The following is a 24481-nucleotide window of genomic DNA, read 5'->3' as shown; positions in this document are numbered from 1 at the left end:
ATGGTGATGTATGTCCAAGATAGGGTAGTGTGTAACTTGGAGGGAAACTTGAAAGTGGTGGTGTTCCCATGGGCCTGCTGCCCTTGTCCTTGTAGGCGGAGGTCGCGAGTTTGGGAAGTGCTGTTGAAGAAGCATCAGTGGTGGATGTTTAGGTTAGTGGGTGAGGTGCTGATTAAGTGCACTGCTTTGTCCTAGATGGTGTTGAGCTTCCTGAGTGTTGTTGCAGTTGTACCTATCCAGGCAAGTAGAGAATTGCACCTATCACACACAGAGGTTTTGGGGAGTCAGGAGGTGAGATACTCGCCACAGAATACCCAGCCTCTAACCTGCTCTTGTAGCCACGGCATTTAAGTGGCTGGTCCAGTTGAGTTTCTGTAAATGGTGGCCTCAGTATGTTGATGGTGGGGGACTCAGCGATGGTAATGCCATTGAATATCAAGGGGTGGTGGTTAGACTCTTTGTTGGGGATAGTCTTTGCCTGGCACTTGTGTGGCACAAATGTTACTTGTCACTTATCAGCTCAAGCCTGGGTGTTGTTCAGGTCTTTTTGGATGCACGTGGGCATGGGTTGCTTCATTTTTTGAGGAATTGCAAATGGAGCTGAATACTGTGCAACCACTGCTGATGATCATCCAGTGACTCCTGCTGGAAGTTGTGCAGACATTGAGTGAGGACAGCATTGGGTTTGGCTGTGATGCCTCCAAAGTGCTACAGCCTGCTGTCACTTGTTTTCGGCTAACACGTGAAAAAAAGGGGGTGAGGTAATAAAGAGTGCCTGGTACCTGCAGAATTGTATTGCAGCAGGTTGAGCACCTCAAAGAGAGATGAGGAGAAGGGGGAAGAAAATTGGATAAAAACAAAACCCTGAGTAAAATATTATAAACAAAAATGTCTCTACCTGTAATCAATGTAAAGTTTATAATGAGCATAAAGGTACACATGTATGTTGGGTTTAGCATACCCTGTGCAAAACCGACTGTAATTGCATGAAAATTCATGTCAAAACATACACTGAATGAAATCTGAGCTAACCAAATGCTTAAACATAGGCAATATAACAAAGAATGAAAAAAACAGAACAATCACAGCTCAAAAGAACATCTGATATTTAACCAATCAAGCAGTACACCATGTCTCACCCATCAGCACTCCATTCACAGAACCAATGAAACAGTACCTAGTGCAACCCGACACCACACAGGTAAAACAAAGAAACCACCTGTTGCTAACGTCAAAACTACAAAAAGAAAGCCTCAAAACTACCAAATGAAACCACACACACCATATAACACTGATATATATCAGCGTTGCCTCTGTATGGTCCTGTCGTTTATTCAATGTGTGTGAGTCTTATAAACTTGACAATTTCAATGCATGTTCTTAAAAGGAACTACAGGGTAGAAATTCTGATCGGTGAACTTCACTTATGAATACTCAAGGTACTCATACTACATTCCTGTGTGCTATTTTTACACAGGTGTTAACTTGTTTGTTTTAAAAGGGTTAATACCTGCAGAAAAAGAGCACACAAAGGAATGCAGTAGTAATATATTAAGCAGCTGCACGGAAAGTTCACAGATGGGAATTTCTGTCCTTATATGTAATTGTCATTGCAAAAATTCTTATTTAAGGTAATTCTTTATTGGGAAAAGCAGCATGTAGGGGAACTGTGACAATCAGATACTCCCAGAGGTATTGAGGGCAATTTTAACCCCAAGAACGGGTGAGTTTAGGTTGGGTGGGAAGTAAAAAAATTTTAAATTTCAAACCCGACCCCAACGCAGCCACTTCTGGTTTGAACAGGGGCGGGTCAGAGGGCAGACGACCAATCTGCTCTCAGGAAGCGGGATGGTCACTGAAATCTTTTAAGGAGGCTGCGCGCCTCCATTTTAACATGATTTAAAAAATTTTAACTCATATCGGCAGGGTTTCCCGGGGTTCAGGATTCCCGGCAGGTAAAAGGAAGTGAGTAGGGCCAGATCCATAAGGAAAGTGCCTTTACAGCACTGCATGTGGGCCAGGAGGAGCAGGAGTGTTTCCTCCAGGCCCAACAAGCAAACCCCGTGATTGCCCTCCCTCACCCCCCAACCTCCACCGCACCACCACCTTCCCCCCCCGCCCCGCCCCCCACAATATCCCCCCCCCCGGCCTCCACAATCTCCCTCCACGATCTACCCCTCCCCTGGCTCCCTGGCTGCTGCCTTATGCCGCAGCCTTTCCCGTCCGATACGCAGCCAGCCCGTCTATTAGGCTGGCTGCCGGGCGGGAAACCTGTTGAAAAAATGTAAAAGACATCCTGCACTTACTATGTGCGCTTCCCGTCCGGAAATCATCCAACCCCCACCCCACTCTCTTCACGGCCCTGAGTAAATATCAGGGCCAATGTGCGGTCTGTGTTACTAGAACTGATTCAGCTGTGATGCCCTCCCTGCTAACATTGATTGTCTAGGCTAACACATGAATAATGGTCTTTTGGGTGAGGCAATTAAGAGTAGCTGGAACCTGTACCCCAGCAAGGAGAGAGAAAAAAAGTAGGGAAATCAGAATACTGTGGTGTTGAGAGAATACTATGGTTCCTCCTAGCTCACAGAGATGTTTAAAATACGTTTTTTTTTAAACTCATCTTTCATTGGCAGCCACTGCTCACGCCACAGGCTCAGCTCTTGTAGTGCTCTGCAATGTCCAATTTCCCAGAGGGAGGCTAGAACAGGTCCTTTACATATGTAACTGAGGGGACTAACACCTGTTTTAGACGGTCGCCAGGGACGCCCGAAAAAATGGGCCAACCAAATATCGGATCAGACGTCTATCAGGTGTGATTTGGTCACGGGACATTGGTCCCCAAAATTGGTCCTCAGTGCGCCCCTTTTACGACCATAACATCCAATTTCTACACCACAGTTTCAGAGCAGTGAAACATGCAGGACCAGCTCCCACATTTAGCTTACACAACCAAAGGCACTCGGTCAGACACAGATTTGTAGGCCCATATTTTCATGGGTCTGTGATGCCATTGGTTCTCTGGAGTTGGGTTGTTTATGCTTAAAATTAAAGCTAATAGCGGGAGAATTGTGTTGTCAGCTGCACTCATGTAATGTAAAAGCACCTTAAGATTGGGTTTGGCTCAGTCTTATTTGAACACACAAATTTGGATAATCATAGATTATAGATGTGGGATTGCACTGTCCCCACATGGAGAGAGATCCCTCTGCTGATCTTGGATAATTCTTCAGGTTTCTTAGTCGAAATAGACTTACCACTGCAAGTAACAATAAACTGACAATACAAAAGCCATAATTAACTTAGAATTCACTGTTGATAATAATAGCAGATTATCATTTAACGCATTCATATTACATTCCTCTGTCTGCTATTTTAATGGGCTAATGTCGGCATTAAAATTGCCAGAGAGAAATGTCATACAAACACATTAAGCATTCATCCACTAATATCAGCAACAATAATTTCTAAGTTATAAAGGCTGCGGTTGACAAAGAAGAAATTATTAAAAGAGGCTGAGGGGAACACGGCAAAAGTACAGTCAGCGACCGATTCTACCATTACACTAAAATTTGGCTCAAGTTTGTCAAACCTGCTCAGCTCCCATATGATAAAGTTTCACTAACTCATAAGTCACCATTTCATAAAGGATCAGGTCAGTAAAACACTGTCTGTATTTGTAGATAGTTTTCCTTACTGATAGCACACATACAGATTGGGACTGATCTCAATTTAATATTTCAGGCACTAAAATGGAAAGATATCCGAGGATTACGAGCATTGGTGCATAAAGGGCATCAATTATCAGTTTTCCTTTCAAAATAAGAATTTTGCAGAACAATCCCAAAATAAATCCTCTCTCTCTCACCCCATTTAGTATCCATTTCTCGGAATCATATAGCAGTCGATTTTCGCTTGGGAAAACAGGTGTTAACGGGTCGGTAGGAGCCTGATAATGGGGTTGGTAGCCTTAGTGCCCCGCTATCCCCAACGATGGGCTCGCTGCCACTTTCACAGGAGTCTGCCACTGGGCGGCCCTAGAGCCTGCCTGAAACAAGCGGTCTGTCTCTTTCCCATGCAAATCAGGCTCCTAATGACGTAGTTAGGACCCCAATCGCCATTTTAAGAGTCATATGGGCAGAGCTTGCGATGTGAATACTTCGCCCGTGTGTACTGGTGTTCAGATCAGGAAATGGCCAGAAACATTTTAAAAATAGATTTGCCTTTGGAGCCAGTAGAGGCAGGAATCTTCCTCCTGGCTCCACAAAAATACTGCCGGCTCAGCCTTGCTCCGCCTCAGCTCAAACCCTTCCAAGGACCAACAATACCTGTGGGCCTCTGCTGGCATCCCAGCCGGACGACAGTTCTGAGGTTGAAGAGCGGTGAGCTACGTCGGGACGCCCGTTTGGCATCTGAAGCTCGCGTGCCACATTGAATTGAGGCCGCGGACTCCAAATCGTGATTGCCTCTCCGCCGCCGAGACGGGCGACCAGCTGGCGCATGCCGCTGGTCTGCCGCCCAGGAGTCAAAATCCACCCAATATTGCCTTCCAACCTCCCATCCAGCGTACTACATCATAAAATGCAAGAAAAACACATCCCAGGAAAAGCCCATCCAGTCTGTTTCGGTCTCATCATGACACGAGTTTACTTGCATCTTCAAAAAGGAATTACCACTGCCTTTGGCAAGAAAAGATGAACAAGTATTTAGTAGCAGGACAGAGAAGCCAGTCTCCTACCTTAGTTCCATAAATTGTTATCTTCCTAGTGCTTAGCATTTCAGTGAAGGCCACCATAGTAAAAGCTGCTGTCACTCCTCCCTCAAACTCCATATTCACAACCTGGCAGAAAGGTTCACTTAGTGAGAACTCAGTAATCTTCAAGCTACAAAAGTGACCAATGTGGTCTCCAGCCTGTGGCTAGATTTTAGTTCCTCCCAGCAGTACCTCTGCCTCACAATATCTTCTTATTTCTCCGTTTAGATTACAAACAATGGACATACAATAATTTACATGATAGGATAATTTATTGTACAGGACAATGTAGTTACTAAGCTCAGAACTGTAAGAAACACAGTGGCCGGAATCTTCCCAGCCCTGAAAGTGCGGGTTTGGAGGCAGGCCCGCTCTCAAAATGGGCCTGGTTGACAGCAGGGCAGAAGTCCACACTGAACCCGCCTCCGTGTAAGTTTCTCAACGCCAAACGGCAGGCCAGTTAATTAAGGTACTTAACATGTAGTTTAAAGCTATTTAAGAGGATTAAAAGCAGGCACTTACAATTTTACCAACTATTTGACGAGTTTGCCGTCCCTCGGGGAACACGCCAGGTAAGTGGAGTCGGGTTCTCAATGACTCTCCATTGCTTTCAATAGGTGACAGCTGCAAAAGTGGTATAAAAGCTACCATTTTACAGCTGTTCACTTTCCAATGTCAGAAGCTGTAGCCTTCAGTGTTAGGAAGAGTCTTTCCAGCCTCATACACTTTGGAATTGTTTGTAGTGAACTCGATATTCACTGTAACCTTCTCTGAAGAAAATTTCTGACCAGTGACTGATTGATTCTGTCAACTCAACTGGATCTGGCATATCAACAATCAAAATGGGCACGATTTATGCCCTCTCATCTTGATCCTCCAAGTCTGATGAGGAGCAGCCGCAGGAGCAGCAGAACCAGCCACAGCAGCAGCAGCAACAAGAGCGCCAACCTTCTCCTCAACCACCTCATGCTGCACAGGGCAGAGGGCATCAGCGCAGGGGTGCACCACACCGGCGGCATTACCCCCAGCACAGGGTCTATACGCAGAGGATGAGCTACCTGAACATGACGGAGCAGCAGTCCAGAAGGAGACTCAGGCTGTCGCGCCAGGTGGTCACCGACATTTGCGCATTGCTGGAGGAAGACCTGCAGCTCAGAGGAAGGGGTAAACAGCCATTACCAGTGGCTATCAAAGTCACCTTTGCCCTCAACTTCTTGCCTCAGGGGCCTTCCAAGCATTTGCCGCAGACATTAGCGGCATTTCCCAGTCTGCCACACACAGGTCACCGATGCCTTGTTTAACAAGTTGAGCAACTATATAAAGTTTATCACTCATCAAGCCAGTGTGACTGAGCAGGCGATCGGCTTTGCCGCTCTGGCTAGCTTCCCACGGGTGCATGGAGTGACTGACTGCACACGTGGCGATCAGGGCACCCCATCATAATCAGAGAGCTTTTGTGAACCACAAGGGTTTCCAACTCCCTAAACATTCAGCTGGTGTGCAACCAGAATAAAATCATCATACATGTGTGCGCCAAGTTCCCTGGCAGGTGCCATGATTCGTACATCCTGCGCCACTCCACCGTCCCTCAGCTGTTCGAAGTCTTTCAGGTTGGTTGCTTGAGGACAAGGGCTATCCTATCAAGACATGGCTGATGACACCTTTGAAAGGCCAGCGAACAAGGCTGATGGAAAGTACAATCAGAGCCTCATCTCCACTAGAACTATCATCAAGCAAACTATAGGGTTGCTTAAAATGCGGTTCAGATGCCTGGACAAATCTGGAGGGGCCCTTCAGTATGCACCAGCGAGGGTATCCAGAATAGTCATGGTCGGCTTCACCCTTCACAACATCACTCAGCAGCGAGGACTGGCGCTGGATGATAAAGATGGTGCAGAGCAAAGAGCCTCATCGGAGGAGGAAGAGGAGCCACATGAGGTTGGCAACGCCGATGAGGAAGACCTGGAGGAGCCGGCACAGCCATTAAGACCAGTTGCTTCAGCAGAGGTAGAGGCAGCCTCACCTCCCTGCTGCAACTGCTTAGATGCCTTTGGCGGTTGTCCTCTGGGTTTTGGGGCCTGTGAGGGCCCCGCCAAAGTCTGCTCTTCCTGCTACCGTGCAAGGACAGACTCAGCCATCACTTTCCGGGGAGGCATCTGCGACTTTGACCGAGGAGCTGGCAAGAGGGTGGAAGTTGGAGCGCTTGGCACAGAGCCCCCACTTGCATGTCCCCTCCCACCATCATCCCTCTCATGGGACACCCGGACTTCCCTGCTAGCAAGAAGCTGGAGAGCACCTTGCTGCACTTCAGTGCGGACATTAGGGCCCACGTCTATACTGATATCCCTCCTAGAAAGGACGTCTATGAGCCTCTGGTTTCTCTCCTCCATAGGTGCCCATCTATCCTCCACAGATGCCCATCTATCCTCCATAACCATCTATTTAGAAGAGAAACCATGTTGTCATTACACTGGCGCTGTGATTCCTCCATGCAGGTGGCCATCCTATCTATTGAGAAAGCTATAGATGCCAGTGACTGCGCCACGGTGCTGATCATGTTGGAGATGGACTCCTCCATTCTCTGCACACTCGTAGTCAGCGCAGTCGCAAAACCAGTCAGAGCCTCCTGCACTTGTTCCTGCAGCTCCAGAATCGACCTCTTCTTGGATGGCCTCCTAGACTCAGCGTCTGCATGCAGCCGAGCAGAGCTAGGAGACTCCTGCGCCCTCCAGCGAGGAGTTTCCACTGCTGTCGCTGTCTCCACCATCTGCTCTTGCTCACTTGTGATCTGTGAGACACCAGATGACAACACTACTCTATCTCGCGATGGCCTCACCGAGGTGTGCGTTATCTGTGCTGGTGCTGGTTTGCGTTCTGTGAGGTGACGCTGCGCCCTTAGAGGCAGAAGGCTGCTCTGAGCAGTCTTGTTCCTCTTGCTCTTGGACAATGGCGTGGGGTGGGGGAGGCTCCTGATGGACCTGTTGGAGAGTAAAGACATGATTTAAATATATGACATCTTAAGTGCAGACACATACCATTATTCACATCATCACCATTAGTTTTCTGATCACATAACACCCCATATGAGTTACTGATGAAAGGCATGCAACTGTATGGATAATAATTCTGTCACCAGCTTCTTCTATTGAGCCTCTCTCTCCGTCCCCCACTTCCGGAACCTCCACCACACCAGCAATATAGAGTGCTGCCTCCTCCGCGCTTGACAAATGAAAGATGGACTGAGGGCCTCCACCCGTTCTCTCCCTCTCCCTCTTATCGTGGGCAATCTTTTCCTGCAAGGAGGCAAAGAAGAGAAGGTTTAAAGAGACTGATGGAATCACCGTCATTAATGGAATGGCATACAGCTTCACAGGGAGACTTTGATGAAGTGGCTTGGCGATACCAAGTTGCCTCCTTTTGTGCTGTTACTTGCATTCATTGCATAACGATAATGCTGAGTGTGAGGGGTGGAAATTATGATAGGGACCTTATAATGTGAATAGAGAGAGACGGATGGATGAAGGTCTAAGGGAACTTGGGCTGAGTAACTTTGTGCAGGAGTATGGTTGGTAATGCACAGTGGTGGGGATGTGATGACAGGCACAGCATCATCAAGGTAAGTGTAGGTTTATACTTACTTTTCTTGATCTTAGAAGATCATTAAACCTTTTCCTGTACTGCACCCAGGTGCGACGCAGTACTGAATTCGCCGTTATCTCTTCGGCTATATTAAGCCATGCTGATTTAGTCTGTTGGGGAGGCCTCTTCCTGCCATCCACAGGGAAGAGAACCTAAGTACCCTCACTCCCTCTACAAGATGCTGGACGGACTCATCATTGAAACGAGGTGCCGATCTCTGCCTTTCAGATGTCATGGTACAGACCTCCACTCACTAACACAAGCTTCACGAAAGAAAATCCAACTGTCAGTAACTGGCCCCTTGAAATATACCGGCAAGAAGCGCGTCATCCGGAGACATCACTGGACCCGCTCCATTGTTTGGAATGGGAATCACGCAGGGCGGGCTTAACAAGGCCTTTAATGGTAAGATCTTATTTTTGGCCGGGATGGCCGCAGGACCGTGTTCGTCACCTGCTGCCACCATCTCCCGCCTTCGCCCCGCCCAGGTAAGAGAAATCGCGGCCAGTACTGCTATGCAAGTGAAATGAATGGAATGCATTACCATAAGTGGGTATCGACGCTGAATGGATCACAATTATTTAAGAAATTATCTAAAACATCTGAAGAAGTAAAATATTAAGGATAAAGAGGAGAGAAATGGGATTAGAGTAGCTCCAGCGTGGAACCAGAACTGGTATAGGTGTAATGGGCTGAATAACCTTCTTTGCTGAAATTTCTACAATTCTAAATGTTCACGCACTATAGAGCGCACAGATATGAAGCATGCAAAGGTCTTGTACTACAGTTTATGTTACTGTACTGCTCAGTTATAAAACTTAAATAAGAGTACTACTTATTGAGTATTTGGAAATATAATTACCTGATGGGTGACAACATCATTATCGCATTCATAAACACACCTCCCGTATGGACCTTCACGAAGTGCCTTGGTGACCGACTCAATATTAACGTCGGAGCCTTCACAGATGACTGAGATGGGCCATTCTTTATTACCCTGCTCAATAAAATAAAAACAAGCAGAATCCTTAATAGCCTTTCTCCTGACCATCAACAGCACCACTATTGCCATGTCCCCCACCATCAACATATTGGGAATCACCATTGACCAGAAGCTTAAATGGACGAACACTGTGGCTACAAGAGAAGGTCAGAGACTAGGTACTCTGCAATAAGTGGCTCATCTCCTGACCCCTCAAAGCTTCTCCACCATCCATGAGGCTCAAGTCAGGAGTGTGGCGGAACACTCACCGCTCGTTTATTTGGGTGCAGTTGCAGTAACACTCAAGGAGCTTGACACCATCCATGACAGAACAGTTTGCTTAATCGTTGCTCCTAGAACGGGACTCAATACTCATCCCCTTCACTACTGGCACACTGTGGATGCAGTATGTATGATCTGCAGGATGCACTGCAGCAATTCACCATGGTGGTATCGACAGCACCTCCCTCCCCTGTGATCTCTCCCATGAGAAGGACGAGAGCAGCAATGTCGTGGGATCATCACAGCCAAGTTCCTCTTCAAATCACACACCATTGTGACTTAAGACATATATTGCTGCTCCTTCATCGTCACTGGATCAAAATTCTGCAACATAATTGTGGAAGCACCATCACCATAGGGATCGTTCTGGTTCATTAGGTCCCATCACATTCTCAGGGAAACTAGGGATGGGCAATAAATGTAGCCTTGCCAGTGACATCCATATCCAGAGGATTAAAAAGGGTACAATTGCCAGCTGAATGGAGGAAGGTCACCAACTAAGTCAATGATGTTACGCAGGCCCCTCAAAGCTGGCTGTAAATGAGGAAGTCGTGTGCTGCTATCAGGAGGAAGGCCAATTTGGTCACATTTCTCATGCAGCTCATAAACCATGGCAACAATCTTCCCCTCTGCGATGTACCATTCGAAGCACTGTGCATGACCATTGATTTTTTGCACACACAGTCATTGCGTACGACAACCTTTTCTTGAAGGCTGAAGCAGAGGATTAGCCAACAGGTGTTATGGTGTCCAGACCATGGTGATCCTCTGCTGTCACACACTTTCTTAGTGGGGTCAGTGGCCATGTTACAGAGTGAAAGTATTATGGCTGCTTCCTGGAGGATAGCCACTGACGTGCATGATGACGTTCTTGTGGTCGCATACCATGTGAGCATTAATCAAGTGTAAACCCTTTCTCTTCATGAAAGCCATGCGGATGATATGCAGAGCCCTGATGCCCACATGGGTATCATCTGCAATGCACTGCACTCAAGGGAATCCTGCCCTCTGGTGAAAGCATTGCATCCTGTCTAGATGATGCCTCCTCCCCACAGGAAAAGTCCTTGCAAATATAACAGTTATTTCCAAAATATGTGTGCACTGCAGACTGCCTGATGCGGTGTGTGTCACCTGTGGTAGCTTGTATGTATGTGGAGTAAAAAAGCTTTGTGCTGTGTTAACCTTCACTTCTGCCAGAAGAGCCATCCCTGATCCAGGTGTTGTGTGAAGATCATTGGGCACAGGTGGCACAACTCTGTGGTAACCTGTCTTGTGAAGCACAGGTGGCGAATATAGGACTCCAATGACATGTGCAGATGCTGGCCCCTAGGTATTGACTGGTATGGGCAGAGCACCTGAGTATTCACTGCATTCAATTATGCAGCGCACTTGGAACCCACAAAGTAATACCCATCCTCACCTCTTTGTAAAGGTGTTACGTCAAAGCAAGCTGTAAGCAAAAATAATGAAGAAAACTGGTCGCGGGGAAAGGAATAGAGACCTTCCCAGAAAAAAAACAACTATTCCAGGAGCCAAAGTGTAGTGAAAGGTACATAACGCAACAAAAACATGTTTTTTAAAAATACTGATCTTCTCCCTTTAAGAAACCTACTTGAGTTCCCAAACCATCTAATGCTTCCAGTTTTTATGAGCAAGGCTTATGCTGTGGACAGAGACTGACCAAAGCCATAAAATCCAGGCCCAGGCCACTTAAACAGGGGTTTCAATATTCTAATGAAGTCGTGCATGTTGACCGCACAGCCTCAGTTGAAGTGCAGAATTTGATGTATTTACACTGGCTATCAGGGGTTGGATTTAGACAGATGTAGCCCCCTTGCTGCTGCCAATGCTGGCTGCCAGCGTAAACAAGGTATTGTTTTATTTGTTGTGAATGTTGAAAAGGCTGAATACAGGGAGCTGGCTGAGCCGCTGGTCCTGTATAGAAAGTGATTTAATACAGTATGTTATCTGACACAAGGGGACAAAACTGCTTAAACAAAGTTTGGAGCCCTGCTAATTGGATCATACAGTTTCCTTTTGGCCTTTTCTTTCCTATCAGGTTTGCCCTTTTTCTTTATACTGCGTTCCACCTGGTAGAGATAGTGCCAGGCTGCTACAATGCAGTCCTAAAGAGGCAGGCTTCGCTGCCGACCGCCCGAGCTTCACCAGATGTCCTCTTATACTGGCACAGACAGATCGGTCATGCTTAGCAGCTGCGCGATGAGCATCCCCTTGCTCTCCTGGCAGAAGGCATGGGCTTTTGTGCTGCTCTGTTCAAACCCCGGCCTTTTGCTCTCCCATTCAGTTTCCTTTTTTAATGTCCATTTGTCATTCATGCAGTATTAGGGGGCCCGCACGAGTTTAACGAGCAGATGGCCACATTTGTGTAGCCTGCAAAAACTTTTGAACAAAGGAGTGCTTAATTGTATGACCTTTATACTATTAGTCTGACAAAGGCAAAGCCGTTCTCCATGGTAACAGATTTATTCCTGTGCTTTTGTTACATTGCTGTTAGTTACTCATGTATCTGTGTTTCTGATAGCCGGCTGCACTAGTTGAAAAAAACGAAGTGTCTCTTTATCAGCATTCATCAAGGTTGCGGGATGGTTTTGGGCATGTGTACCTCACGGTCAGTATAGTCATTCCAATTTATGACAATTGCATATTAACCATTCAGTAGATATTAATTCTCCTATTTTCTCAGTGAATGCAACATGTAACTGAACCATATAGACTAGGAAGGTCCTAAGGTTTGGTTCCTGATCTGTGCTGAATTAGCTGATCTCAACCAGGAGGATACTAGAGCACTGTAAGTGCCCTCAGTCCCTAAAGTCCAGAGAGAGGAAAATCAGCCAGGGACCCTACTCCTGATCACTATCCAATGAATCCTGCTTGAAAGCTCGGATGCATGGACATCAGATGAGGACAGGATCAGGCTCCGTTGTGAGGCCCCACCGAGGTAGAATTGTTTGCTGACACTCACTGTCTGGGATCCCACATAAAGAATGGCCACTTGGGTCAAGTACCAGAGATCAACTTGTGCCCATCAATCTGTTCCCCAGCATCAGTAAATACCGTCAGGAGAGGAGGGGAGAAAAGTGAAGACCAAAAGAATATATCTTTTTTGACCCTCACGAGTCTGACCATACTCATTCGTCACTTTGTTGCTTATGAATGAAATTGTTGCTTCATTAGGTTAAATAAAATTCCAATTACACAGGCCTGCACAAAGCACCTCTTGTATATGCCGCACTGCGTCCCTGGTGAGTAGAGGCACTGCCTGGTGTGGTACCAAGCCATACAGGTCAGGATAGTCACACATTCAATCCTTGGTCTGTACTGAGTTAGCTGATCCCCGATAGGTACAATAACTTACATTTATACAATGTTCCTTGTGTAGATGGACAGCTGAAGGAGAGGTGGATCCCAAGCAGTAAGATGAGGGGAGGAGCTAGCCTAAATGAAAGATATAGCTCCAATTTTAACCCCCGCGGGCATGCGGAGGGTTTAAATAGGAGCAGAGTAGTGGTTCAGTATACTGTATCTGCTCAGTCTAGTGTTTGTAAATCTACTCACTTTCTTGACACCTTCCAGGTAAAGTTTCTTGGCAGAGTATGGGCAGCACTCCTCCACAGCACAATCCAAGCATCGGGCAGCAGCACCTTTAGGCTGGATAGGAGGGAAAATTGTTAGTCCTTTTCGCCTATATAAAGGCACAAAAACTTGACAATATACAACTCAACAACATTTAGATACGAGTGCATACTAAAACACAATGAAACAGAGTAAATTACCCTTGATAATGCGCTCTCAATGGCCTAGTGGATAATGATACTAAGCTGTACCAACTAGAAGATGCCAACTTTGATACACAGTCCGTGTTGAGTTGGTTAATCTCCGCTCTAGTGGCAATAGGGACACTACAATTCCCTGCTGGGCAAGGGAAGGAAGAAATAAACCAGGGTTGCTAGAGCAAATTTGTAGGCAAATGTATAAGAAGTGCAAAAACAATAGGGCAGTACCCTAAATATTAACTGGGATAGAATCAGTGTTAAAGGTATAGAGGGTGCAGAATTCTTAAAATGCATCCAGGAGAACTTTTTTAGCCAGTACATAGCAAACCCAGTAAGAGAGGGACAGTTCTGGACTTAGTTTTAGGGAATGAAGTTGGGCAGGTGGAAGAGATATCAGTGGGAGAGCATTTTGGTGGTAGTGATCATAATTCAGTTAGATTTAGCATAGTTATGGAAAAGGACAAAGATAGACCGGGAGTAAAAGTTCTCAAATGGGGAAAGGCCAATTTTACTAAGCTGAGATGTATTTTAGCAAAATTGGACTGGAAACAGCTACTTGAAGGTAAATCAGTGTCAGAGCAGTGGGAGGCATTCAAGGGGGAGACAGTGAGGGTTCAGAGCAAATATGTTCCCACAAAGAGAAAGGGTGGTACTCCCAAATCTAGAAACCCCTGGATGTCAAGGGGCATACAGGGTAGGATAAGGCAAAAAAGAGAAGCTTATGTCAGATACCGAGAGCTAAATACTGCGGAAAGCCTAGAGGAGTGTAGAATAGAAAGTGCAAGGGTGAAATTAAAAAGGAAATTAGGAAAGCAAAGAGAGGGCATGAAAAATATTGGCAAGTAAAATCAAGGAAACCCAAAGATGTTTTATAAATACATAAAGAGCAAAAGGATAACTAAAGAAAGGGTAGGGCCTATTAGAGACCAAAAAGGTAACCTGTGTGTGGAGGCGGAAGTCGTGGGTATGGTTCTTAATGAATACTTTGCGTCTGTCTTCACAAAAGAGAAGGATAATGTAGACATTGTAGTTAAGGAGGAGGAGTGTGAAATATTAGATGAGCTAAACATAGTGAGAGAGGAAATATTAAGGGGGTTAGCATCTTTGAAAGTAGATAAATCGCCAGGCCCAGATGAAATGTATCTCAGGCTGTTAAGAGAAGGAAGGTAGGAAATAACGGAGGCTCTGACCATCATTTTCTAATTCCCTCTGGCTACAGGTATGGTTCCGGAAGACTGGAGGACTGCTAACTGTAAGGTTATCGACTTTTTTCTTATTAATTTGCTTATTAATACTTGTTTTATATATGTAGACGATCATAATTAGCTTAAAGGGTAGATGGGAAAATAATGGCTTACTTGACTAAATAAAGAGCAAACATTTATCACAATATACATATTCTTCTTCTTAGGCAGTCCCTCGGAACCGAGGATGACTTGCTTCCACATTTAAAATGAGTTCGCAGGTGACTGATGAGTCCAATGCGGGACCTACAGTCTCTGTCCCAGGTGGGGCAGACGGTGGTTAAAGGGGCGGGTGGGTGGGGTGCTTGGGTTGATGTGCACTCCTTGCGCTTGGCTTCCGCTTGCTCCCGGAGAAGAGACTCGAGGTGTTCGGCGCCTTCCCGGATGCTTTTCCTCCACTTTGTGTGGTCTTGGGCCAGGGATTCCCAGGTGTCGGTGGATGTTACACTTTTTCAAGGAGGCTTTGAGGGTGTCCTTGAAGTGTTTCCTCCGCCCACCTGGGGCTATCTTGCCGTGCCGGAGCTCCGAATAGAGCACTTGTTTTGGGAGTCTCCTATAGGGCATGCGGACAATGTGACCCGTCCATCGGAGCTGATTGAGCGTGGTCAGAGCTTCGATGCTGGGGATGTTGGCCTGAGCAAGAACACTGACGTTGGTGCGCCTATCCTGCCAATGGATTTGCAGGATCTTGCGGAGGCAACGTTGGTGGTACCTCTCCAGTGCTTTGAGGTGCCTGCTGTACATGGTCCATGTCTCTGAGGCATACAGCAGGGCAGGTATCACTGCTGCCCTGTAGACCATGAGCTTAGTGCCGGGTTTGAGGTCCTGGTCTTCAAACACTCTCTTCCTCAGGCGACCGAAGGCTGCACTGGCACACTGAAGGCGGTGTTGGACTTCGTCGTCGACGTCTGCCCTTGTTGACAGTAGGCTCCCGAGGTATGGAAAGTGGTCCACTTTGTCCAAGGCCTTGTCGTGGATTTTGATAATCGGGGGGCAGCACTGTGTGGCGGGGGCAGTAGAAGGAGCACTTTGAATATACATATAACTGAACAATGGTACATTGGAATATTACAGCAGGACCTTGGAAAAGGGCTGGGAACTGCTCAAGCATAGCAACTAGACTGATAATGTACCAAAGCAGACAGATAGGAAAGGGGCCTGCATGTCAACCAAGGTTCTTGGAATAGCTTAACAACTGTGAAAAAAAAAGCACAAGAAAAAGGACTGCAGAAGGTCAGGTGATACGAGAGATCCTATGGAGAAAGAAAGGAAGGTGAAGTGTCAACCGGTGATAGGTCCAGGGAAGCTCCATAGGTTTGAGTTGAAACTAACGGTATAAGAAGTGGACCCCAGCAGTGCTCCAGGGTAGATGATTTGAGTCGAGTTCGCTGAATTCGGAGAGGCACTCAGAGGTGGAGACAGAGCAGAGGGGCCACGAGCCAGAGGGTGTAGATGACTCTTTCTTTTACTCAAGGCATAACGGGGTAGTATAACTATTCATTATACCTTGTAAACTGCTGCTTAAGATACAGTAATTGTATTGATCCTTGCTTGTGCTGAATAAAGTTTTAAATCACTGCCACCAATACAGGTCAACATCGAATCATTTGGAATAGAGGTCCCAAAAGGGGGATTCTCACATAACATTGTACCGTTGTTTAAAAAGGGATAGACCGAGTAATTACAGGCCAGTCAACCTAACCTCAGTGGATGGCAAATTATTGGAACAAAATTCTGAGGGACAATATTAATCGTCATTTAGAAAGGCACAGATTAATCAAGGTCAATCAGCATGGATTTGTTAAGGGAAGGTCATGTCAGACTAACTGGATTGAATTTTTTGAGGAGGTAACAAGGAGGGTCGATGAGGGTAGCACGTTTTGATGTTCTGCATGGATTTTAGCAAGGCTTCTGACAAGGTACCACATGGCAGACTGGTCAGAAAAGTAAAAGCCCATGGGATCCAAGGGAAAGTGGCAAGTTGGATCCAAAATTGGCTCAGTGGCAGGAAGCAAAGAGTAATGGTCGACAGGTGTTTTTGTGACTGAAGGCTGTTTCCAGTGAGGTTCCGCAGGCCTCAGTACTAGGTCCCTTGCTTTTTGTGGTATAAATATATAAATGATTTAGACTTCAATGTAGGGGGCATGATTAAGAAGTTTGCAGATGATATAAAAATTGGTTGGGTGGTTGATGGCGAGAAAGAAAGCTGTAGACTGCAGGAAGATATCAATGGACTGGTCAGGTGGGCAGAAAAGTGGCAAATGGAATTTAAGTTGGAGAAATGTGAGGTAATGCATTTGGGGAGGGCTAACAAGGCAAGGGAATACACAATAAATGGTAGGATGCTGAGAGGTGTAGAGGAACAGAGGGATCTTGGAGTGCATGTCCACAGATCCCTGAAGGTAGCAGAACCAATCTTCCGCCTAAATTTTTGTGGGGTACGCGGTGATCAGGATCAGGATAGTGATCAGGAGTGGGAACCTTGGCTGAGGCACAAAATCCACACAGTGCATATCAAGAGCAATCTCTGAATAACCTCAATAAGCTGATTCTCAAATAATAGAAAGTCAGACACAGATTGTAATTCAGTGAAACTGTACATTCCAACTGCCCTATTCCATCCACCCAGAAATATATTGAAATAGCTCCCCTGATGACTCAGTTTATCTAGTGAATAACTGAACTACATGACCAGGAAAGTCCCAGTTCAATTCTTAATATTTGCTAAGTGCCCTAACTACTGATTGCCATGAAATCAGCCAACTCAGCACAGACCAAGAAGTAACCTGGAAGCTTCTTGTCTGTATGACTTTGTATCATGCCATGAGCTATATTTACCCAACATTATATGTATATTAATAGCAGGAACACCTGAAGCAGAGGAAGATACAGAGGTATGGGGAAAAAGCAGGACAATGGAATTTGTTTTGGATTGCTCTAGAAAAGAGCCGGCACAGACACAATGGGCCAAATGGCTTCACTCTGTGCTGTAAACTTTCATGGTTCTACAGGACTACAAGTCCAGGATATGAGACACAAATTGGTGCGTTGGTTGGTTACAAATTTAAAAAAGACACTAACCTTGTTCTCTTTGGTAAAATGTGAGAGAGATCCAAATGATGAAATCTTGATGCACCTTAAAAGGAAATGAGATGTCTGATCAAATGGCTTCTTATTGCACCGATGTAACATTTTATATTCCACGCCAGCCATCCTTGTAGCCTAGGTCGGGGTACGATAGTGTAGCGGTTATGTCACTGGGCTAGTAATCCAGAGGCCTGAACTAATAATCCAGATAAACATGAGTACAAATCCCACTGCGGCAGTTTGAGAATTTGAATTCAGTTTAAAAAATCTGGAAATAAAAAAGTTGCTATCAATAAAAGTGACCACGAAGCTGTCAGACTGTTGTAAAAACCCAACTGGTTCACGAATGTCCTTTAAGGAAACCAGTCTGGCCTATACGTGACTCCAGTCCCACACCAATGTGGTTGACTGTTAAATGACCACTGAAGTGGCCTAGCAAACCACTCAGTTGTTATAAAGAGTTCAGTGTTCAGGAAAGCCCACCACCATCTTATCAGGGAAACTAGGGATGGGCAATAAATGCCGACCTTGCCAGTGCCACTGCCACTGGGTGGATGAATACACAATAAATGGTAGGATGTTGAAGAATGAATAATCTAGTGTTAATCTGTGGTAAGCTACAGACAGCCTTAGGCAGCGCACTTACATCCACTAAGAATTGGAACAGGAACTGCGGTCATAATTACCCATCAGGAGTGGGAAGTCTGGCCAATTTTCCTTTCCTTGACGCAGAGGTCATTGCCTTGACTGATATCAGCAAACTCGGCACAGAATGGGGATCAAACGTGGGGTCTTCCTGGTTTGTGTGGAAATTCACAGGATAAACTCAAAGACCCACTGGGGAGCTGATAGCAAGTTATGTATAATCTCAGAGGCAGGTCTACAATATGTGCACTCCGCCAAGATTAGGCAATGCCTGGGTCAAGCATGTTACTTTTAATATTCTATTTTTCCGTTTTGAACTCCAATCTCACTTGCTGCCATAAAACACTTTTGCTTTTGCTCAGATTAATCCAGACTGCCAAATAATCAATGGTCCAGTGCAACTGGTAAAACGGTGCGGTCCTGTGGGGTAGTACTTTCCCTCAGTTCCTTCATCCCTTTCTGTTCAACTGCATGAAAACTAGCTAGACTTTTCCAACAAGGGCAGGCAAGTTCAAACATCAATGGAAACTGGGATTTACAGTCCTCGGGGCAGCCAATGCTCCAACACTAGCGCCTACTGGGTTGGGCTTTACATCTAATAAACAACCATTTAAAACAGTCCTCGAGCGAACTTACACCGTCCAAAAAAAAAACACAAGTTACAGCAGTTGCCATCAAATCATAGCTTATGTTAAAAGGGTTCTTACTTGATAGTATTAAAAATTCTTTAAATTATTGATGTTGAATGAACATAGCCAGTAGCTACAGTGAAGCAGACAAATGTAATAGTTTCCAGAACACATAACGTAACTGTGCCTTGGGAGTTACAAATACTGCATCCGCTAATCTAGTGGTTTCTGTTGGAGCATTCATGGAACCAAGTACTGGGAGTTTGCTGTTCTCATTAGCGGGGGAAAAAATGTTTCCCTTTACACTCAATGGGGGAGAAATTGGGTGAGTAGCGCCACCTGTTAGCGCCTAAAGAGGCAGTCAGTGGCTGTAGTGCCACTGGCTGCGTCTCCCGCGATATTCAGTAGGGGCGCTAATGGTGGCATTAGGCATTTGCGCTGCGCCGCCACCAATGACGTCATCGGTGTGCGCAGCGCCCCATTCGTGCCCCGTTCGCGATGTTTGGTAGCGAACGCTGCAGTTGCGCCGTTCGCTACCCGCGCCCGGTGCACGGGGCCTTACTGTGCCGGCAGCGGCGCAAGTTAAGGTGGAGGTGCGGGGCGGCCACTTTTTCGGCGGCCGCCTGCCAGCACCTCCGTCCCCGGCCTCCTAACCACCCCCCCCCCCCCCCCCCCCCCGGCGGCATTGCCGGCTGTTTCCCGAGAGCCCGGCACTTCTCCTTGGTGCCGGGCTCATTTGCCAGCACTCGCGAGCGGGGATCGCGCTGTTGCAGGCACCTCCCCCTTAACAGTGGGAGGAAGGCCTGCAGTACCACAGCGTGCCGTGCCGCAGCGTGTGGCGCTGCGGCACGTTGCGCTGCGATAATCAGTTTCAGCGCCCTAAGAGGGACGCGGAGCGCCTCGAGCCTCGCCCCATGTCCCTCGAGCAGCACTGAAACTGAATTTCTGCCGATCGGTATTACTCCGATCGCTGCACTAAATCCTGCGCTCAGGCGACTTTTGCGCCACTTTGGCGCCCCAACCCAATTTCTAGGCCCTTGAATTGTATCCTTCAGGTACTATCTTTGGACAGCTTCACCCTCCCCACCAGAAAAAAATGTTCATAGAAATTAATCATTCTTCATGTGTGAGCCTGTATAGTGACTGTTGGGAAGCTGTTCTATCAAAAAGTGCATCACAGCTCAGCTCGATCCTGTACTCATCCAAAATCCACCCATGTGCAATTTCCAGCAAGTGTAATTTGATAGTGATTAGCAGCAGAAACCCTCCCTAATGGGGTGACACAGTCAATTGCAACTAAAACCAGATCATTCGGCACAGACCTGCAATTGAACCTGGGACCTTCTTAATAGATTTATTTTCTTATTCCAAATAATATAAGCACCAAAGTTATCACCTTCCATTACATGCATGGTTTGTAATTGTTTTTCACCTCTTTCCGAACATCAAACTGTTGATGATGTCAATGTCATGGCAAGATTTAGCCAATAGTGAGAAGGTGCTTTCCTGCTCATTTCTCCAATTCCCTCGGACAAACGAATGAGCAAAATGATAAAAACCAACCTAGGATAAGGAGGAAAAGCATTCATTCTCATCTTACTAATAAAAAGCATTCTGTCTATATTAAATGAATGTTGAGATGCTCCTGTCTTTCTGATTGGGTCTATGCTAGCTACATGCTATAATCAGGCATGTGGTTAGTAGGAACCAATCAGATCTGCTCATCACATTTCAGAACAAAACAGAAAGCAGTCATTGACATTGTCACAGAAACTGAAAGCTGAAATAACTCACCATTTAAAAGTTTTAACTAAAAATTGAACTAAGTTAAAGTCCTGGGTTCTTGAAAAGCATAGGACTTAATTTATAAGCAAATGGAGTCAGGCTTACTCAATTGGGACTAATTGGATAGCTCTTTCAAAAAGCCAACACAGACACAATGGGCCAAATGGCCTCCTTCTGTGTTGTATGATTCTATTCTATGAATTACATTTTTAAAATAAATGTTCTCCATGAAAATAGGACAAATCCAATCCAGCCAATTACCGCCCCATCAGTCTACCTCAATCATTAGCAAAGTGATGGAAGGTGTTGCTGACAGTGCTATCAAGCGGCACTTACTCACCAATAACCTGCTCACTGATGCTCAGTTTGGATTCCGCCAGGACCACTCGGCTCCAAACCTCATTACAATCGTGGTCCAAACATGAACAAAAGAGCTGAATTCCAGAGGTGAGGTGAGAGCGACTGCCCTTGACATCAAGACAGCATTTGACCGAGTGTGGCATCAACGAGCCCAAATAAAATTGAAGTCAATGGGAATCAGAGGAAAAACTCTCCACTGGCTGGAGTCATACCTAGCACAAAGGAAGATGGTTTTGGTTGTTGGAGGCCAATCATCTCAGCCCCAAGACATCGCTGCAGGAGTTCCTCGGGACAGTGTCCTAGGCCCAACCATCTTCAGCTGCTTCATCAATGACCTTCCCTCCATTATAAGATCAGAGGTGGGATGTTCGCTGATGATTGCAGTGTTCAGTTTCACTTGCAACTCCTCAGATAATAAAGCAGTCCATGCCCGCATGCAGCAAGACCTGGACAACATTCAGGCTTGGGCTGATAAGTGGCAAGTAACATTCACGCCACACAAGTGCCAGGCAATGACTATCTCCAACAAGAGAGCGTCTAACTACCACCCCTTGACATTCAATGGCATTACCATCGCCAAGTCCCCCAACATCAACATCCTGGGGGTCACCATTGACCAGAAACTTAACTGGACCAGCCACATAAATACTGTGGCTACAAGAGCAGGTCAGAGGCTGGGTATTCTGCGGCAAGTGTCTCACCTCAAGGCACAAGTAAGGAGTGTAATAGAATGCTCTCCATTCGCCTGGATGAGTTCAGCTCCAACAACACTCAAGAAGCTCGGCACCATCCAGAACAAAGCTGCCCGATTGATTGGCACCCCATCCACCATCTTAAACATTAACTCCCTCCACCACCGGCGCACCATGGCTGCAATGTGTACCATCTACAAGATGCACTGCAGCAACTCGCCAAGGCTTCTTTGGCAGCACCTCCCAAACCCACGACCTCTACCAACTAGAAGGACAAGGGCAGTAGGCGCATGGGAACACCATCATCTCCAAGTTCCCCTCCAAGTCACACATCATCCTGACTTGTAAATATATCGCCGTTCCTTCATCGTCACTGGGTCAAAATCCTGGAACTCCCTCCCCAACAACCCTATGTGAGTACCTTCACCACACGACTGCAGCGGTTCAAGAAGGCGGTTCACCACCACCTTCTCAAAGGAATTTAGGGATGGGCTATAAATGCTGGCCTTGCCAGCGATGCCCACATCCCAGGAACGAATAAAAAAAAATGAGCAATGCTACAGGAAAATAACTAATTTCTACTTTGACTATTGGACTTGCTTTTTGTAATTTTCAAAATATTGCTTTACAGTAATGAGACTGGAAAGGTGTACGGAGTCATGAACTTGGTCTCCATTCACCATTAACATTGGCCCTGATTCAAGCCTCTCCTGTTGGGTACTGTGCATTTGCCATGACTGTATGTGGTCTGCTATTAAGGGGAGGAAAATGAAAAGTACAGAAGAGAGTAACAACTTGAATATATAGAGTCTCGTTAATGCAGAAAAACATGTCAAGAAGAGGAAAAAAAAGGAATAAAGAAACAAACAAAAAGGAGTACATGAAAGTAGGAAAATATGAATTAGGAAGAGCAGGATAGAAAGAAGGAAAGAGGCGAGGAAATTAGGGCGGAAAATAAGAGGAAGCATAGAGAAAGGACAGAAACAAAACATAAAAGGGTAAAAATTGGGTAGCCCCCCCCCTTTGGGGCGCTACCTTCGCGGGGTGCTAATTTTAGCGCCCCAAAAAAGTTAGCACCCCTGCGGCTGATTTTCCCAGGTAACACCCCGAGAGGGAGGAGGGGCACTACTGGAAGCGCCCCGCGTCCCTCTTGGGGCACCGCGAGGCAATATCGTGGTGCTACGTGCCACAGCGCCACGTGCTGCGGCACGTCGCGTCATGGTACTACAGGCCTTTCTCCCCTTATTAAAGGGGAGGAGCCTGGCGCTGTGCGTCCCGGCGCCCAGCTGGGCCACCAGCGATCGGGAGTGCCGGCAAACAAGCCTGGCACTCAAGAGGAGTGCCGGGCTCACGGAGAGCAGCCGGCACCCCGCGGGGGAACTTCATGGGGGCCGGGGACATCAACGGGGGCCCGCCACTTCCCCCTTTAACTAGCGCCGCCCCGACCGCAGGTAGGCCCCTGACCCCGGCGGACATAGTGTCCGGCGGCAAGTCAGGGGGCGCCACCCAATGTTACAGCCAGGGCGCGAGCAGGGCACTTCGCATGGTGATGACATCATCGCCGGCGGCACAGTGCCGCTGCTAACTTCCCGCTGAATTTCACAGGGGGCGTTAGCAGCGCCGCGCCCAGGCGCTAGTTGATTTGCGCCCTGTTAGCGCCCTCTTAGGGCACTAACGGGAAGCGCAAATCAACCGAAGTTAGCCCCCAAGGAAATTAAAGATAAGAACAGAAAACCAATCACAAGCATCTCCTCTCATGGCCTAGTGGGCAGAGCCACTGAACTATACAGGCCAGAAGATTCCAAATTTGATCTCCAGTATATACCGAATTGGCCAATTTCAGTCAGCGTGACAGTAAGGTTGCTACAATTGGTGTGTGAACATCGCATGAGTGTAGTGTCACACCTGGCTGTGATTCCCCGCATGATTAAACAGCCTACCAACAATTACTGTCTAGGCTTACAGATGACGAATGGAGACTTGGGTGAGGAACCAGAGGGCTGCCAGTAACTGTGAAACCCAGTATCTTCTGGAGAAAAAGAGAAAAAATGTGGGGAGAAACCCCCAACCAAGCCTTCTCAGAAATGACGAAGTGATACAATTTTGTTTATCTACAGTTTTATTGTGCCTTGACCAGTGCTAAACACTTGAGTTGCATTTGAGCACAAGAGGACATACAGGACAGGGAAAGATACAAATCCCTACTTAGGGATAGATCTTACCAGAGATAGATCCATATCTAGCATTTTATCACGTAATTAAAATCTCATTAAAGAACATATGAAAAAGGACAAGAAAAGACCAACTGGTCCATCCAGCCTGTCCCATTAAAGCATTGTGCAATACACCATCCACCCCTTCACCCCCCCATCCCTCCCCGTCCTGCAATCTCCTGGAAGAGGCAACAAAAACCCCGCCTCACACAGTGAATTACTTTTGGAGTGCAGTGACTTATTATGAAGGCAAACCATGTAACTACATACATGGCTCCTGCCTTAGGGTCAAGAAAGTGTGGGGTCAAGCCTTATACGCGGGACTAGCACATAAACTACGCTGGTACTGCAGTGCAGAGGCAGTATTGTATATCAG

The 24481-nt window shown here is 46.5% G+C and overlaps 1 protein-coding gene across 4 annotated transcripts in view; it reads right to left on the bottom strand.

Annotated features, from left to right (window-relative positions):
* Positions 1 to 24481, bottom strand: part of LOC147100682 (uncharacterized) — a 269041-nt gene that overhangs the window by 120509 nt on the left and 124051 nt on the right. For 3 of the 4 annotated variants that reach the window (XM_085967190.1, XM_085967189.1, XM_085967191.1), the window contains 5 exons: positions 20488 to 20618; positions 17776 to 17830; positions 13233 to 13325; positions 9255 to 9389; positions 4739 to 4840 (listed from right to left, as the gene is read on the bottom strand). In XM_085967190.1, coding sequence (XP_085823316.1) covers positions 4739 to 4840; positions 9255 to 9389; positions 13233 to 13325; positions 17776 to 17830; positions 20488 to 20618 — 516 coding nt within the window. The remainder of the gene's footprint in view (positions 1 to 4738; positions 4841 to 9254; positions 9390 to 13232; positions 13326 to 17775; positions 17831 to 20487; positions 20619 to 24481) is intronic. The other variant, XM_085967192.1, reaches the window with a different exon arrangement.

The sequence above is a fragment of the Somniosus microcephalus genome, chromosome 25, assembly GCF_052327205.1.
Source record: "Somniosus microcephalus isolate GS21.2 chromosome 25, FLI_Smic_1.0, whole genome shotgun sequence".
Lineage (NCBI taxonomy): Eukaryota > Metazoa > Chordata > Chondrichthyes > Squaliformes > Somniosidae > Somniosus > Somniosus microcephalus.
Note: the sequence above shows the minus strand (reverse complement) of the source record. Positions and strands in the feature narration are given on the sequence as shown.